This window comes from Salvelinus alpinus, chromosome 26, assembly GCF_045679555.1.
Source record: "Salvelinus alpinus chromosome 26, SLU_Salpinus.1, whole genome shotgun sequence".
NCBI lineage: Eukaryota > Metazoa > Chordata > Actinopteri > Salmoniformes > Salmonidae > Salvelinus > Salvelinus alpinus.
Genome location: NC_092111.1, coordinates 39004081 through 39021796, shown reverse-complemented (window position 1 = coordinate 39021796; position 17716 = coordinate 39004081). Strand labels below are relative to the sequence as shown.

The window sequence follows — 17716 nt, the reverse complement described above, 5'->3', positions numbered from 1 at the left end:
TTGTGGAGCGATGGGTAACGATGCTTCGTGGGCGACCGTTGTTGATGTGTGCAGAGGGTCCCTGGTTCGCGCCCGTGTCGGGGCGAGGGGACGGTTTAAAGTTATACTGTTACACTAGCTAGCTGACAAGCTAATGAAGATAACTATTGCTAGCTAGCTGACAAGCTAATGAAGATAACTATTGCTAGCTTGCTGACAAGCTAATGAAGATAACTATTGCTAGCTAGCTGACAAGCTAATGAAGATAACTATTGCTAGCTAGCTGACAAGCTAATGAAGATAACTATTGCTAGCTTGCTGACAAGCTAATGAAGATAACTATTGCTAGCTAGCTGACAAGCTAATGAAGATAACTATTGCTAGCTAGCTGACAAGCTAATGAAGATAACTATTGCTAGCTAGCTGACAAGCTAATGAAGCAAAACACTCAGATGAAGATAACTAACTTAGCTAGCTGGTTAGTTTGCTAGATTCAATTCACATGATGATCTTGATATACTTTTAGCTACTACACACACTATCCTTACAGACTGTAATAAACAGTGGGGCTTGAACCACCAATGATTACAAGGCAAGCAGGATGATGCAGACCTCCAAGAGCTGTAGTACAGAGTGCGCGCTTATACACAACAGGGCTCCTTCTGATGTCGCAATTCCAGGGTGTACAGTGGCAAGTCCACCACTAGAGGGCACGCTATCTCCATAAATGTCACTGAGTGTGCAAAAACATTAGGAACACCGTCCAATATTGAGTTGCACCTCCTTTTGCCCTCAGAACAGATCCAATTCGCCGGGGCATGGACTCTACAGGGTGACAAAAGTGTTCCACAGGGATGCTGGCCCATATTGACTCCAATGCTTCCTGCAGTTATATCCAGGTGGCTGGTAGTACTTTGGGCAGTGGACCATTCTTGATACACAAGGGAAACTGTTGAGCGTGAAAAACCCAGCAGCGTTGCAGTTCTTGAGATACTCAAACCGGTGCGCCTGGCAACTACTACCCTGTTCAAAGGCACATACATCTTTTGTCTTGCCCATTGACCCCCTGAACGTCACACCTACACAATCCATGTCTCAATTGTCACAAGGCTTAAAAAGCCTTCTTTAACCCGTCTCCTCCCCTTCGTTTACACTTATTGAAGTGGATTTAACAAGTGACATCAATAAGGGATCGTAGCGTTCACCTGGATTCACCTGGTCAGTCTCTGTCATGGAAGGAGCAGGTGTTCCTAATGTTTTGTACACTCAGTGTATAACGTCAAGAGCCTGTGTGATATGGAAATGTAACCACAAGTACAATGATTATAGACTTCTGAAATGCTGTGAACACACTGTACGTGGTGTCGCCTGCGGTTGATGTTGAAATACTTCTCAGAGAGTGTAGCTACTGCCTGAGGTACCTTCTACTCAGCCACCTGCACAGAAACTCAGATATACACACAACACCAACGACGATCAAATCATTCCCTGAGGGAACATGTGCGTTAAGTATTTAAATTACATTTTATTCTATTGAGTGAATTAGGCATTCCCTAACGGACTCTTACCCCCCTGCTGCTCCCCCTATAGACTTTCCCTAACGGACTCTCACCCCCCCCCCCCCCCCCCTGCTGCTCCCCCTATAGACTTTCCCTTAAGGATTCTCATCCCCCCCCCCTCCCCTGCTGCTCCCCCTATAGACATTCCCTAACGGACTCTCACCCCCCCCCCCCCCCCTCCCTGCTGCTCCCCCTGTAGACATTCCCTAACGGACTCTTACCGTTAAGAACCCTCTGGGTTCGCGCCCAGGCTGGGCTGGGTTCGCGCCCAGGCTCTGTCGCAGCCGGCCGCAACCGGGAGGTCCGTGGGGCGACGCACAATTGGCATAGCGTCGTCCGGGTTAGGGAGGGTTTGGCCGGTAGGGATATCCTTGTCTCAGTATGTAAAAAAAAAAAAAAAAAAATAATATGTAATAAAATGTATGCACTCTACTGTAAGTCGCTCTGGATAAGAGCGTCTGCTAAATGACTAAAATGTAAATGTAAATGTGTATATTATCATTATTATTATTATCATCTGGATTTTGGCTAATTTACTTACTTCTCTTTTTTATTTATTTTACTTTTTTATTTGACCTGCTGTGTTAGAGGCCAGAGCGTCAGATGTTCCCTGTACCCTGCAATTACATCTGCATCACTGTACATGTGACTAATGAACTCTATCTATCTATCTATCTATCTATCTATCTAACTATCTATCTACATGTATCTATAACTATCTATCTATATCTATCTATCTAACTATCTATCTATATCTATCTATCTATCTAACTATCTATCTATCTATCTATATCTATCTATGTAACTATCTATCATAGATGTGCTATTTTGCTTATGAAGTGGTCATAGAGTGGCGTTTTAAAGTTAGAGAAGTCTCTCTCTCTCTCTCTCTCTCTCTCTCTCTCTCTCTCTCTCTCTCTCTCTCTCTCTCTCTCTCTCTCTCTCTCTCTCTCTCTCTCTCTCTCTCTCTCTCTCTCTCTCTCTCTCTCTCTCTCTCTCTCTCTCTCTCTCTCTCTCTCCAATAAGCCTGGGGACAAGGTTAGAGTTGGAGTGGTTGATTTAGGGTTAAGGGAACTCAGAGACAGCTATACTGATTGAGGCAGAGAACTGAGACCTAGTGGGATGACCATGATATCTGAGGACTCATCACACTTCCCTGACCCACCGTTCGCTACAATATCTCTGATCAGAATCACCTTTAAAATTTGTCAGTGGGTATATGGTACAGTGGGTACAGTGGGTATATGGTTAATATACAGTGGGTATATGGTTAATAAACAGTGGGCATATGGTACAGTGGGTACAATGGGTATATGGTTAATACACAGTGGGTATATGGTTAATACACAGTGGGTATATGGTTAATACACAGTGGGTATATGGTTAATATACAGTGGGTATATGGTTGATAAACAGTGGGTATATGGATAATAAACAGTGGGTATATGGTTAATACACAGTGGGTATATGGTTGATAAACAGTGGGTATATGGATAATACACAGTGGGTATATGGTTAATATACAGTGGGTATATGGTTAATATACAGTGGGTATATGGTTAATACACAGTGGGTATATGGTTAATATACAGTGTATTTACAGTATCAGTATGACTCTATCTAAATGCAGAGCGATGAACAGTGTAATCCAGTATAGTGCAGTTATTTAGAGTAAACTTCAGAGATAGCTTGACACCGTGTGCATAGTCCTTTGTTGGCCTTCATTGTTTAATCCAAAGATTTGGATAATAAAACATAGCGTTCAAATAACAAAATAAGAGTTAGTTTAAGTTAATTTGAAAATGTTATTCAATATAAACAACTTTTTTTTTGAATATTCTTCCATTCCGTCACTGACAATGACATTATTAAAATAGCTCAGGCAGCTACTGAAAAGTTCCCTTCCTTCAGTGATTCCATTCATAGTAGGCTTCCTACCGCGGAGAGTTCAGAAGTGTTTTTTCCAGGACACACCTAAAATATGTGAATGATGTTGTACTGTACAGAGATCTTCAAGGGACAAGACGGCAAGCTGAGACGGAGTTGTGGGTGGCAACACTGACAATAGGCGTTTCTGGTTCGTGCAAGTGTGAGATAAAAAATAAATAAAAAAAAAACAGGTCTGAATGAAGTTTGAGATAGAGAAACTTTCTTGGTGCTAGTGATTTCGTTTCGTCTGTCCGTATGCTTGTTATGTATTGATAGATATTCAGTAACACATGCAGCGTCAGGACTCTGTTGATTATTGAGAGCACTTTGGTGGAGAGAGAGGCGGCATCCGCGACTCTGCGTCTTGGCACGGGTGTAATCATTAGCACAAAACGTTTTAGCAACGGGAACCATTTACTACAAACGAAAACGTTTTGCATTAAAGCGACACTTTATATTGGACAAATTCAGCTAGGTCTCTCCCCGTTTCGTTCCGTTTGCTTCCGTTTGGCTCCTAGTTAATAATACACAACAGGCAATGCTCTGACGTCACACGTGAGACTCTCAGCTAAAGCAAGCCTAATCGAATTGAGGCTTTACATAATATATACATATATATTATGGTTCGATCAGTGGATATACTTCCCGGGACAGAGAACTCTTTGTTTGGAGCCAAAATCATGAAAGTACAGGTGGCAGAGTAACCGCAGGACATCGAGGTAATACATTTTTATCCCGGCTCTTTTTGTTGTTGTTAGATTTACTGCAAGGAATTCAACTCCCCTCCTGAGGGATATAGATAATACTTCTGTTTAAAGTTCTCAGCGGTAGTCTCAACAGTTATGTAATGCCTTCTAAGACAGCCCAAGTTCAAGATTTGATTTATACACAGCATAAACACTGAACTGTGTGGTTCTTACTTTAATACACAATTAAAACACCAATTCAAATCAGTAGAATCAGTAAAAATCTGTTTAGTTCAAATCAGTAGAATCAGTAAAAATCTGTTTAATTCAAATCAGTAGAATCAGTAAAAATCTGCTGAATTTAAATCAGTAGACTGGCATGACTACAATTCATCAGATTTTCGCAGCGAAGGTGTAACGGCTTTCTTCCTGGGATGAAGGAGAGGACCAAAATGCAGCGCAGTTAGTGTTCAACATGTTTAATTTAACGAACTGTGAACACTTACAACAATACAAAACAACAAACGTGAAAACCGAGACAGTCCTATCTGGTGCAGAACACAAACACAGAGACAGGAAACAACCACCCACAATCCCCAACACAAAACAAGCCACCTATATATGATTCTCAATCAGGGACAACGATTGACAGCTGCCTCTGATTGAGAACCATATTAGGCTGAACACAGAAACAGACAAACTAGACACACAACATAGAATGCCCACCCAGCTCACGTCCTGACCATACTAAACAAATACAAAAACAAGGGAAAACAGGTCAGGAACGTGACAGAAGGGGCCAACACATTTATGTGAATATGTCTCTCATGTCAGTAGAAAACGAATAGGTGGTTTCAATATGTCACATATAAATATCAGAAAAAAAAGCTTTCTCGTTAAGCCACATTGCATGTAGAGTGGACTTACCAGCATTGGACATAGCAGTTGTTCTCATACTGCAGCTGGTCGGACTCATGATCTACATCCCAAATGACACCCTATTCCCTACATGGTGCACTACGCTATGGGGCCCTGGTCAAAAGTAGCGCACTATGTAGGGAATAGGGTGCCATTTGGGCCATAGATCGTGAGTCCGACCAGCTACACTCTGTAAAAGTGTACCAATGATATGGAACAGCACACTGTGGTCCGGTTGAATTGACCCATTTCACCCATTTTCTGTGATTGTCCAACTCTTATCTTGTCCAATTCTCCCTCCCTCTGTTTTTCTTTTTATTGGCTGTTCTTTGCTGGGGTCCTCCCTCCAGACTATTTCTCTCTTCCATCCTCCCTTTCCCAAACCCGCTTGGATCCTTTCTTTCTCCACTTGCACATCAGTCCCTCCATCCTCCCGTGTCTCTAACTCCACCTGCACATCCGTCCCTCCATCCTTCCGTGTCTCTAACTCCACCTGCACATCCGTCCCTCCATCCTCCCGTGTCTCTAACTACACCTACACATCCGTCCCTCCATCCTCCCGTGTCTCTAACTCCACCTGCACATCCGTCCCTCCATCCTCCCGTGTCTCTAACTCCACCTGCACATCCGTCCCTCCATCCTCCCGTGTCTCTAACTCCACCTGCACATCCGTCCCTCCATCCTCCCGTGTCTCTAACTCCACCTGCACATCCGTCCCTCCATCCTCCCGTGTCTCTAACTCCACCTGCACATCCGTCCCTCCATCCTCCCGTGTCTCTAACTCCACCTGCACATCCGTCCCTCCATCCTCCCGTGTCTCTAACTCCACCTGCACATCCGTCCCTCCATCCTCCCGTGTCTCTAACTCCACCTGCACATCCGTCCCTCCATCCTCCCGTGTCTCTAACTCCACCCAGTGGCGCCGCCATCATGCGTCGGTACAGCTCAGAGGGGTCTCTACTCGAAATGGATTTCCTGCCGCTGAGGAAAGTATCTGTGAAGGGCCACAACTACCACAGCCGGGACGGGGACTCAGGTACCTTCAACCCCCACCCGGAGGACGACGAACTGGATGGGCGAACCACCTCTTTCCCCTCTACCCCTATCATCGTGGAGCCTGGAGCCAGCCATGGGAGGACGACGGGGAGGGGGCAGCTGAGCAAGGATCACAGCGTCAGTGTGGAGAACTTCACAGAACTGGGGAAGCTAGAGAGTAAGGGTTTTCTCGGAGTGATGAACCTCAACGAAGGATATAGAGCATATAGTGACGGGCAGTTGGCGCCGGCGACTACGGGCCGCAGCACAGAGAGCGTGGGCAGCGACGACCAGCCACCGCACTCTCCCTCGAACTCAACCTCTGGCTCCAGCCCCTTCAAGTCACAACAACGGTCCCCCACCAGAGCCAAGCTGTCCGCAGCCAAACTACACCTGAAGAGCCTGTTTGTGCAGGTAAAGAGTGATGTGGGAGGTCAGGGTCACTAGAGGAGTGGTCTCTGGCAGTGTTTAGGGTATTGGATGTTTTAGGCGACTGTATGGGAATGGATAGCCTGTGTGTGTGTGTGTTAGATGGGTTTTGACTAGGTGCGTAAGTTCTAACTTTCCGGGTCACCGGGTGGGCAGAGTTTGCACATTTCAGACCATTCCATTTGGACCTTGTGAAATCTCTACTCCAATCAGGGAAGTGTATGAGCTAAAAAACAAAAATGTACCCTTTCTGGTTCCTCTCAGCAGTAATTCCAACCTTGAGATTCATCCGACAGAGTGTTATTCATAGAGCAAGCGGTTGTGTTAATGTCAAGGTCACACTAAGTTGACAAAGGATTAAATAATCATGAGCAACAGCACACATTTACCTCAGATATTCTCAATTTGATTTAAAATATTGTCATGCATACTATTCCTGTCATTGTGTAACTGTGTGTGTGTGTGTGTGTGTGTGTGTGTGTGTGTGTGTGTGTGTGTGTGTGTGTGTGTGTGTGTGTGTGTGTGTGTGTGTGTGTGTGTGTGTGTGTGTGTGTGTGTGTGTGTGTGTGTGTGTGTGTGTGTGTGTGTGTGTGTGTGGACGTGTTTAACTATTCTTGTGGGGACCAGAAGTCCCTACAAGAATAGTAAACAAAGTAAAAATTGACCAACTGGGGACATTTTGTTAGTCCCCACAAGGTCAAATGCTATTTCTAGGGGGTTTAGGGTTAAGGTTAGAATTAGTGTTAGGGTTAGAATTAAGTTAAATATTAAGGTTAGGAGCTAGGGTTAGTTGTAGGGTTAGGGTTAGGAGCTAGGGTTAGGTTTAGGGTTAGGATAAAGTTTAGGTTTTTGGGTTAGGGTCAGGGTCAGGGTTAGGGTTAGGGTTAGGGTAAGAGTACGGGTTAGGATTAGGGTTAGGTTTAGGGTTAGGGGTTAGGGAAAATAGGATTTTGAATGGGACTGAATTGTATGTCCCCACAAGGTTAGCTGTACAAGACTGTGTGTGTGTGTGTGCGTGCGTGCGTGTGTTGACTGTATGTGTATGAGTGACACATGCCAATCATTTCAATTTGGAAACAAACGAATTGTGTCTGTATTTCCAGAGTCCCCATTCATCACATTCCAACCTGTTTAATTCAGAACAGAAAGAACAGAAAGACAGGTGAGGTCATCCACTGTGGGAATAGACTGTGGGCAATAGACTGTGGGCAATAGACTGTGGGCAATAGACTGTGGGCAATAGACTGTGGGCAATAGACTGTGGGCAATAGACTGTGGGCAATAGACTGTGGGCAATGGACTGTGGGCAATGGACTGTGGGCAATAGACTGTGGGCAATAGACTGTGGGCAATAGACTGTGGGCAATAGACTGTGGGCAATAGACTGTGGGCAATAGACTGTGGGCAATAGACTGTGGGCAATAGACTGTGGACAATAGACTGTGGGCAATAGACTGTGGGCAATAGACTGTGGGCAATAGACTGTGGGCAATAGACTGTGGGCAATAGACTGTGGGCAATAGACTGTGGGCAATAGACTGTGGGCAATAGACTGTGGGCAATGGACTGTGGACAAGGTAGCTTTCTAAGAGGAAGTTGTCTAAAGCAGTCCCTGGCCAAATGGCACCCTATTCCCTATGTAGCCCTTTGGGCTCTGGTAAAGATTAGTGCACTGAATAGGGAATATGAGGTACTTTCCCTGGTCAAAAGTAGTGCACTACATAGGGAATAGGGTGCCATTTGGGACGTAACCTAAGAGGTTCCGTTTGAAGGGATACCCATCCGGACCTCATTCACCCTTGAGGTTGTAATGATACTGAGTCAAACAGTTGTGATACTGAGTCAAAACAGTTTCAAGTGTTATCATGAAATCTGATGCCTGTCTCCTCTCTCCCTCTCCCTTTGTCTCCCTCTCTCCCCCCTCTCTCCCTCTCCCTTTCCCCTCCTGTCTCCCTATGTCTCCCTTTCCCCTCCTGTCTCCCTATTTCTCCCTCTCTCTCTCTCTATCTCTCCCTCTCCCTGTCTCTCCCTCTCCCCCCTCTCCTCCTGTCTCCCTATCTCTCCGTCTCCCTCCCTTACTCCCTCTCCCCCTATCTCTTCCTGTCTCTCTCCTTACCCCTCCTCTCTCTGTATCTCTCTCCCCCTCCCTCTCCCCCCTCTCCTCCTGTCTCCCTATCTCTCCGTCTCCCTATCTCTCCATCTCCCTCCCTCACTCCCTCTCCCCCTATCTCTTCCTGTCTCTCTCCTTACCCCTCCTCATCTCTCTCCCCCTTCCTCTCCCCCCTCTCCTCCCTAACAGTGCTAAAGAGCGGAGGTCTCGCCTCCCGTTGATGCACCAGTGGAGTCAGGTGGGCCACAGCAACGCCAAGTTCAGTCGGGTGGAACTTGATAAGTGGGCTGAATCGCTGGACGACCTCCTGGCCAGTCGGAGTAAGTAGACTAGGACAACCGCCTGACCAGTAGACTAGGACACCCTCCTGACCAGTAGACTAGGACACCCTCCTGACCAGTAGACTAGGACACCCTCCTGACCAGTAGACTAGGACACCCTCCTGACCAGTAGACTAGGACACCCTCCTGACCAGTAGACTAGGCCACACCCTCCTGAACAGTAGACTAGGACACCCCCCTGACCAGTAGACTAGGACACCCTCCTGAACAGTAGACTAGGACACCCTCCTGACCAGTAGACTAGGACACCCTCCTGACCAGTAGACTAGGACACCCCCCTGACCAGTAGACTAGGACACCCTCCTGACCAGTAGACTAGGACACCCGCCTGACCAGTAGACTAGGACACCCTCCTGACCAGTAGACTAGGACACCCTCCTGACCAGTAGACTATGACACCCCCCTGACCAGTAGACTAGGACACCCTCCTGACCAGTAGACTAGGACACCCTCCTGACCAGTAGACTAGGACACCCTCCTGACCAGTAGACTAGGACACCCTCCTGACCAGTAGACTAGGCCACACCCTCCTGAACAGTAGACTAGGACACCCTCCTGACCAGTAGACTAGGACACCCTCCTGACCAGTAGACTAGGACACCCTCCTGACCAGTAGACTAGGACACCCTCCTGACCAGTAGACTAGGACACCCTCCTGACCAGTAGACTAGGACACCCTCCTGACCAGTAGACTAGGACACCCGCCTGACCAGTAGACTAGGACACCCTCCTGACCAGTAGACTAGGACACCCTCCTGACCAGTAGACTAGGACACCCTCCTGACCAGTAGACTAGGACACCCTCCTGACCAGTAGACTAGGACACCCTCCTGACCAGTAGACTAGGACACCCTCCTGACCAGTAGACTAGGACACCCTCCTGACCAGTAGACTAGGACACCCTCCTGACCAGTAGACTAGGACACCCTCCTGACCAGTAGACTAGGACACCCTCCTGACCAGTAGACTAGGACACCCTCCTGACCAGTAGACTAGGACACCCTCCTGACCAGTAGACTAGGACACCCTCCTGACCAGTAGACTAGGACACCCTCCTGACCAGTAGACTAGGACACCCTCCTGACCAGTAGACTAGGACACCCTCCTGACCAGTAGACTAGGACACCCTCCTGACCAGTAGACTAGGACACCCTCCTGACCAGTAGACTAGGACACCCTCCTGACCAGTAGACTAGGACACCCTCCTGACCAGTAGACTAGGACACCCTCCTGACCAGTAGACTAGGACACCCTCCTGACCAGTAGACTAGGACACCCGCCTGACCAGTAGACTAGGACACCCTCCTGACCAGTAGACTAGGACACCCTCCTGACCAGTAGACTAGGACACCCTCCTGACCAGTAGACTAGGACACCCTCCTGACCAGTAGACTAGGACACCCTCCTGACCAGTAGACTAGGACACCCTCCTGACCAGTAGACTAGGACAACCGCCTGACCAGTAGACTAGGACACCCTCCTGACCAGTAGACTAGGACACCCGCCTGACCAGTAGACTAGGACACCCTCCTGACCAGTAGACTAGGACACCCTCCTGACCAGTAGACTAGGACACCCTCCTGACCAGTAGACTAGGACACCCTCCTGACCAGTAGACTAGGACACCCTCCTGACCAGTAGACTAGGACACCCTCCTGACCAGTAGACTAGGACACCCTCCTGAACAGTAGACTAGGACACCCTCCTGACCAGTAGACTAGGACACCCTCCTGACCAGTAGACTAGGACACCCCCCTGACCAGTAGACTAGGACACCCTCCTGACCTGTAGACTAGGACACCCCCCTGACCAGTAGACTAGGACACCCTCCTGAACAGTAGACTAGGACACCCCCCTGACCAGTAGACTAGGACACCCTCCTGACCAGTAGACTAGGACACCCTCCTGAACAGTAGACTAGGACACCCCCCTGACCAGTAGACTAGGACACCCTCCTGACCAGTAGACTAGGACACCCTCCTGACCAGTAGACTAGGACACCCTCCTGACCAGTAGACTAGGACACCCTCCTGACCAGTAGACTAGGACACCCTCCTGACCAGTAGACTAGGACACCCTCCTGACCTGTAGACTAGGACACCCCCCTGACCAGTAGACTAGGACACCCTCCTGACCAGTAGACTAGGACACCCTCCTGACCAGTAGACTAGGACACCCTCCTGGCCAGTCGGAGTAAGTAGACTAGGACACCCTCCTGACCAGTAGACTAGGACACCCCCCTGACCAGTAGACTAGGACACCCTCCTGACCAGTAGACTAGGACACCCCCCTGACCAGTAGACTAGGGCCATATTCATTGCTGTAAAAACATAGCAAAAGGTTTTTCAACTGGAAACTAAAACAAATATTTCAGTCAGACTGAGTAGTACAGCAGTCCCAAACCACTCCCTACCCTTCCTCCTAGGCCCTTACCCTTCCATGTTTGCTGATCTGAAGGGCTTTATTCAGGTATAATCAGTGTAGTAGTAAAGCTTCCACCGTAAAGCTTCCGCTGTACAGATCTACAAACATGGAAGGGTTAGGGCAAATTGTAATCTCGGCATCCCAGAAGGAAAATCTGGCGCCAACTACTTGATTAGATTCTAGAGGGGGAGAGGTATGAGAAAATATACTAGAATGAGGAGAGGAAGCAGGGTGGTAACTGTCTGCACATTTTGGTCAAGTCTATGAGACAAATGTCTCCTTCAGAAATTTGAAAGATGCACACACCTGCCAAAACGTGATTTTGGCCAAATGACCAGGGACGTTAAAATAACCAAATGACCAGGGACGTTAAAAGAACCACCGGAACAATTGTTGCACCGGAGTGTGTACTGGGCACCTGTAATTAAGCAATAATGACCGAGGGGGTGTGGTATATGACCAATATACCACGGCTAAAGGCTGTTCTTATGTACGACGCAACGCCTGGACACAGCCCTTAGCCGTGGTATGTTGGCCATATAACACAAACCCCAGAGGTGCCTTATTGATATTATACACTGGTTTCCAACGTAATTAGAGCAGGAAAAATACATGTTTTGTCATACCCGTGGTATACGCTCTGATATACCACGGCTGTCAGCATTCAGGGCTCGAACCACCCAGTTTCTAATTAGAGTTGGATGTTGATCTTGTCATTATTGTAGTGTATTGTTTCTATGCTCTCTCTCTTTGAGTTGAGTTTACATCCCACAGGCTGTTGCCAGATGTTCTGATACCATTTATGCTACGTAGTCTGTCCACAAGAGACTAGGCCTCAGGGGAAAGGGGGGGGAAGCAAAGTGTACTCTGATCCTGTTTTCAACCTCAGCTCACGAGTGTCTTGCAGCGTGTTGTGATGTCAGCGCGACAGGGCCGTATGGTCTCGGCGTACGTCATTGGTTTCTGTGTGCGGTGCCATAAACTAGTTCACACTTCAGCTGACCCCACTAGTTACTATGAATAGATGTGATAGAAAACAGTAAGACCGTTTTAGATTACTGTCTCGAATGATCTAGATTGTGTTCCAAATGTAGGGCTGGGAAATATGGGAAAAAATTCACAATACATTTGTTCTTTTGATGGTATTTGACGGTATTTTATGTTTTTAACTAATAAAAGTTCTCTGTTTTGCTGTATGAGTTGTGCATGACCCATGGTGCATGACCTATGACCCTAGGGTAGAAACACATACCTTCTAAAATGATTTCAATGAGGCTTTCTCATTCTGATTGGTTGAAGTTTGATTGAACAGTACAAACAAAAGTTGATCTCATTTGAGATCATTTCCACACGGCCACGTAGGGCTGCATGATATGGGCAATAGAATCTAGGCCTTATGATTCACCAAATATTGCAATTGCAATTTGACTTGCAATTTAGATTAAAACACTTAGGTGAACTGTTGGAATCATGGAAATTATTATTCTAATTCTATAGTTGGATCGTAATAGTGGTCCCGTTGAATACGGTGTTGTATGACAAGACAACGAATGAAAAAGCCAAGGAGGCATTCATAGAATTAGGAATTAAAATACTATTAGAATCTCTATGGAGGCATTATTGACACAGGGTAGGAACCAAAGTGTTGGTCAGTGTTTCCCAGGGGAGTGGGACCCTATAATTGTAGTTTTCTCTTTATGTAGCTCCCATATTCATGCTTCGCTTATTCCTCTCTGATTTAGAAGATACTGTTGCACAGACAACAGGCTGATTTAGGCCTACACCAGCACTGGTATCAGCCTGTATTAGCTAGCTACGTTTGCTCTGACTCTGTATATTTTATTAGCTAGCCAGCTAACTAGCGATTTAGCATTAGCGGCTAACACGATTTATTTTAGCCACAACTTGCTAAGAAAATACAAACTAGCTGTTTGCAGACAGTATGATACACAAAACATTAGTGTAAATATAGGATCGCTTGTGGATGTACATTAAAAAGCAAAGTGGAAAGCAGCGTTGTTGTCAACTAACATATTGTTGCATCTGCTCAGGGGTGTAAATTACTTTTAAGTTGGGGCGGCAGGTAGCCTAGTGGTTAGAGTGTTGGGCCAGTAACGGGTAAAGGTTGCTAGATCAAATTCCTGAGCTGACAAAGTTAAAAATCTTTCATTCTGCCCCTGAACAAGGCAGTTAACCCACTGTTCCTAGCCTAGGCTGTCATTGTAAATAAGAATTTGTTCTTAACTGTCTTGCCTAGTTAAAGTATTTTTGGGGGGTATCTTTACTTTACTACATTCTTAAAGAAAAATATGTACTTACATTATCCCTGACACCCAAAAGTACTTGTTACATTTTGAGTGCTTAGCAGGACAGATTTTTTTGGGAATATCAGAGCGGCGGTAACTCACCAGCATTACGACCAGGAATACGACTTTCCCAAATTGGATCCTTTGTTCGTACCCCCCAGGGCAATTGAACTGATGCGTCCTCAGAGCATGCGCAGACCAGCTGGCTGGTGTGTTTATGGACATATCCAATCTCTCCCTATCCCAGTCTGCTGTCCCCACATGCTTCAAGATGCCCACCATTGTTCCTGTACCCAAGAAAGCAAAGGCAACTGAACTAAATGACTATCGCCCCGTAGCACTCACTTCTGTCATCATGAAGTGCTTTGAGAGGCTAGTTAACGATCAAATATCATATCACCTCTACCTTACCTGACACCCTAGACCCACTCAATTTGTACAAGACCCGCCCATCTGTACAAGAGGACTACCTATGTAAGAATGCTGTTCATTGACTATAGCTCAGAATTCAACACCATAGTACCCTCCAAGCTCATCATTAAGTTTGGGGTCCTGAGTCTCAACCCCTCCCTGTGCAACTGGGTCCTGGACTTTCTGATGGGCCGCCCCCAGGTGGTGAAGGTAGGAAACAACATATCCACTTCACTGATCCTCAACACAGGGCCCCACAAAGGTGCGTGCTCAGACCCCTCCTGTACTCCCTGTTCACCCACGACTGCGTGGCCACGCACGCCTCCAACTCAATCACCAGGTTTGTAGACGACACAACGGTAGTAGGCCTGATTACCAACAATGATGGCACAACCCACAGGGAGGAGGTGAGGGCCCTGGGAGAGTGGTGCCAGGAAATAACCTCTCACTCAACGTCAACAAAACAAAGGAGCTGATCATGGACTTCAGGAAACAGCAGAGAGAGCACATCGACGGGGACAGTAGTGGAGAAGGTGGAAAGCTTCATGTTCCTCGGCGTACTCATCACTGACGATCTGAAATGGTCCACTCACACAGACAGTGTGGCGAAGAAGGCGCAACAGCTCCGCTTCAACCTCAGGAGGCTAAAATAATTGGTCTTGGCCCCTAAAACCCTCACAAACTTTTACAGATGCACCATTGAGAGCATCCTGTCGGGCTGTATGACCGCCTTGTACGGCAACTGCACCGCCCGCAACCGCAGGGCTCTCCAGAGGGTAGTGAGGTCTGCACAACGCATCACCGGGGCAAACTACATGCCCTCCATGACACCTACAGCACCCGATGTCACAGAAAGGCCAAAAAGATCATCAAGGACAACAACCACCCGAGCCATGGCCTGTTCACCCCGCTATCATCCAGAAGGCGAGGTCAGTACAGGTGCATCAAAGCAGGGACCGAGAGACTGAAAAACAGCTTCTATCTCAAGGTCATCAGACTGTTAAATAGCCATCACTAACTGGCTTCCACCCGGTTACGCAACCCTGCACCTTAGAGGCTGCTGTCCTATGTACATAGACTAGGAATCACTGGCCACTTTAATGATGGAACACTAGAAACTTGAATAATGTTTAAATAATGATTTACTCATCTCATATGAGTAAATTTTAGTCAATGCCACTCCGACATTGCTCGTCCTAATATTTATATCTTTCTTAATTCCATTATTTTACTTTTAGACTCGTGTATTGTTGTGAATTGTTAGATACTACTGCACTGTTGGAGCTAGAAACACAAGCATTTCACTACACCCGCAATAACATCTGCTAAATATATGACCAATAAAATTTTATTTGAACGAGCAACAACTGCGCTCCTTTAGTGACAGGGTGAGAGCGAAAGGGAGAGATAGAACTCAAATAGCAGAGTAAACTATTTTTTTTTAATAGTTACATATCACATTTAACAAAATAAACATTGAATCCTTCAATTTTTTTCTGTCTTACACTTGATTCATACAGCGTCTCAGAGAATAAGTGCCTGATCTAGGATCAGGTCCCTCTTGTCCATGTCATCTTATTCATTGTGATCTAAAAGGCAAAACTGATCCTAGGTCAGCACTGAGACGCTTCGTGAATACAGTCCCAGTTCTCAGATTGATTGTTCTACGTGACAAAGGTCATGGGTGGGAACCTGGAACCATTTATAATAGGTGTGCCTACTGAATCCCAAATGGCACCCTCTTCCCTATATAGTGCACCACTTTGACTATTGACTCTGGTTAAAAGTAGTGCACTAGGTAGGGAACAGGGTGTCATTTGAGGACACACACTGTGACCAAGGAAGATACAGTAATGTCTTATTTACTTCCTCGTTCCTTCTAGAATATCTCCTGTCCTGTTACTAACACCCGTATTATTCCATCCCACCACACCGCTGTTGTGACAGTTTCTTGTCTTGTAAAACAGGTTTAGGTAACCCTGGTCCTGGTGCACCGCAGGCACTTCATGTTTTTGATTTAACTGACCTGGAAGACCAGGTGTGTTGAATTGAGTCAATCACTGAACTGATCAATGAGCTCAGTTGTTCAGGTGTGGGCGCCTAGTTAGTACATGCTGTACCTGCGGCGCTCCAGGAACAGGGTTACCCCTGTCGTACGGGATCAAAATAACTAAGGGAAGGTGTTTTCAGTAACCTTCCTTTTGATAGTTACATTCCAGGAAAGCTTTGAAAGGGAAACGGTCTTGTTGTCAGTTAAAGATAAACCCTGGGTTGTCATGGCTACATGTGCCCCCGCCCACACCCACACACACACCATACTTTAGTGTAGTCCTATTGGAATGTGGGACATTGGAGAACCATTAATGCTAACAGTGCATTGGGAAAGTATTCAGACCCCTTGACTTTTTCCACCTTTTGTTATGTTACAGCCTTATTCTAAAATCGATTAAATTACATTTTTTTCCCCGCATTAATCTACACACAATACACCATAATAAAAAAGTGTAAACAGGTTTTTAGAAATTTCACCAAATGTATAAAAAATTTAAGCAGATACCTTATTTACAGTCGTGGCCAAAAGTGTTGAGAATGACACAAATATTAATTTTCACAAAGTCTGCTGCTTCAGTGTCTTTAGATATTTTTGGTCAAATGTTACTATGGAATACTGAAGTATAATTACAAGCATTTCATAGGTGTCAAAGGCTTTTATTGACAATTACATGAAGTTGATGCAAAGAGTCAATATTTGCAGTGTTGACCCTTCTTTTTCAAGACCTCTGCAGTCTGCGCTGGCATGCTGTCAATTAACTTCTGGGCCACATCCTGACTGATGGCAGCCCATTCTTGCATAATCAATGCTTGGAGTTTGTCAGAATTTGTATGTTTTTGTTTGACCACCCGCCTCTTGAGGATTGACCACAAGTTCCCAATGGGATTAAGGTCTGGGGAGTTTCCTGGCCATGGACCCAAAATATTGATGTTTTGTTCCCCGAGCCACTTAGTTATCACTTTTGCCTTATGGCAAGGTGCTCCATCATGCTGGAAAAGGCATTGTTCGTCACCAAACTGTTCCTGGATGGTTGGGAGAAGTTGCTCTCGGAGGATGTGTTGGTACCATTCTTTATTCATGGCTGTGTTCTCAGGCAAAATTGTGAGTGAGCCCACTCTCTTGGCTGAGAAGCAACCCCACACATGAATGGTCTCAGGATGCTTTACTGTTGGCATGACACAGGACTGATGGTAGCCCTCACCTTGTCTTCTCCGGACAAGCTTTTTTCCAGATGCCCCAAATAATCGGAAAGGGGATTCATCAGAGAAAATGACTTTACCCCAGTCCTCAGCAGTCCAATCCCTGTACCTTTTGCAGAATATCAGTCTGTCCCTGATGTTTTTCCTGGAGAGAAGTGGCTTCTTTGCTGCCATTCTTGACACCAGGCCATCCTCTAAAAGTCTTCACCTCACAGATGCACTCACACCTGCCTGCTGCCATTCCTGAGCAAGCTCTGTACTGGTGGTGCCCCGATCCCGCAGCTGAATCAACTTTAGGAGACGGTCCTGGCACTTGCTGGACTTTTTTGGGCGCCCT

The 17716-nt window shown here is 46.4% G+C and overlaps 1 protein-coding gene across 1 annotated transcript in view; it reads left to right on the top strand.

Annotated features, from left to right (window-relative positions):
- The first annotated feature begins 3539 nt into the window (after positions 1 to 3539).
- The window catches only part of LOC139555287 (regulator of G-protein signaling 3-like), a 61590-nt gene continuing 47413 nt past the window's right edge, over positions 3540 to 17716 (top strand). Inside the window, exons 1-4 of the mRNA XM_071368970.1 lie at positions 3540 to 4186; positions 5422 to 6520; positions 7639 to 7697; positions 8835 to 8965. Of these exons, the coding sequence (XP_071225071.1) occupies positions 6002 to 6520; positions 7639 to 7697; positions 8835 to 8965 (709 nt within the window). The 5' untranslated portion in view covers positions 3540 to 4186; positions 5422 to 6001. The remainder of the gene's footprint in view (positions 4187 to 5421; positions 6521 to 7638; positions 7698 to 8834; positions 8966 to 17716) is intronic.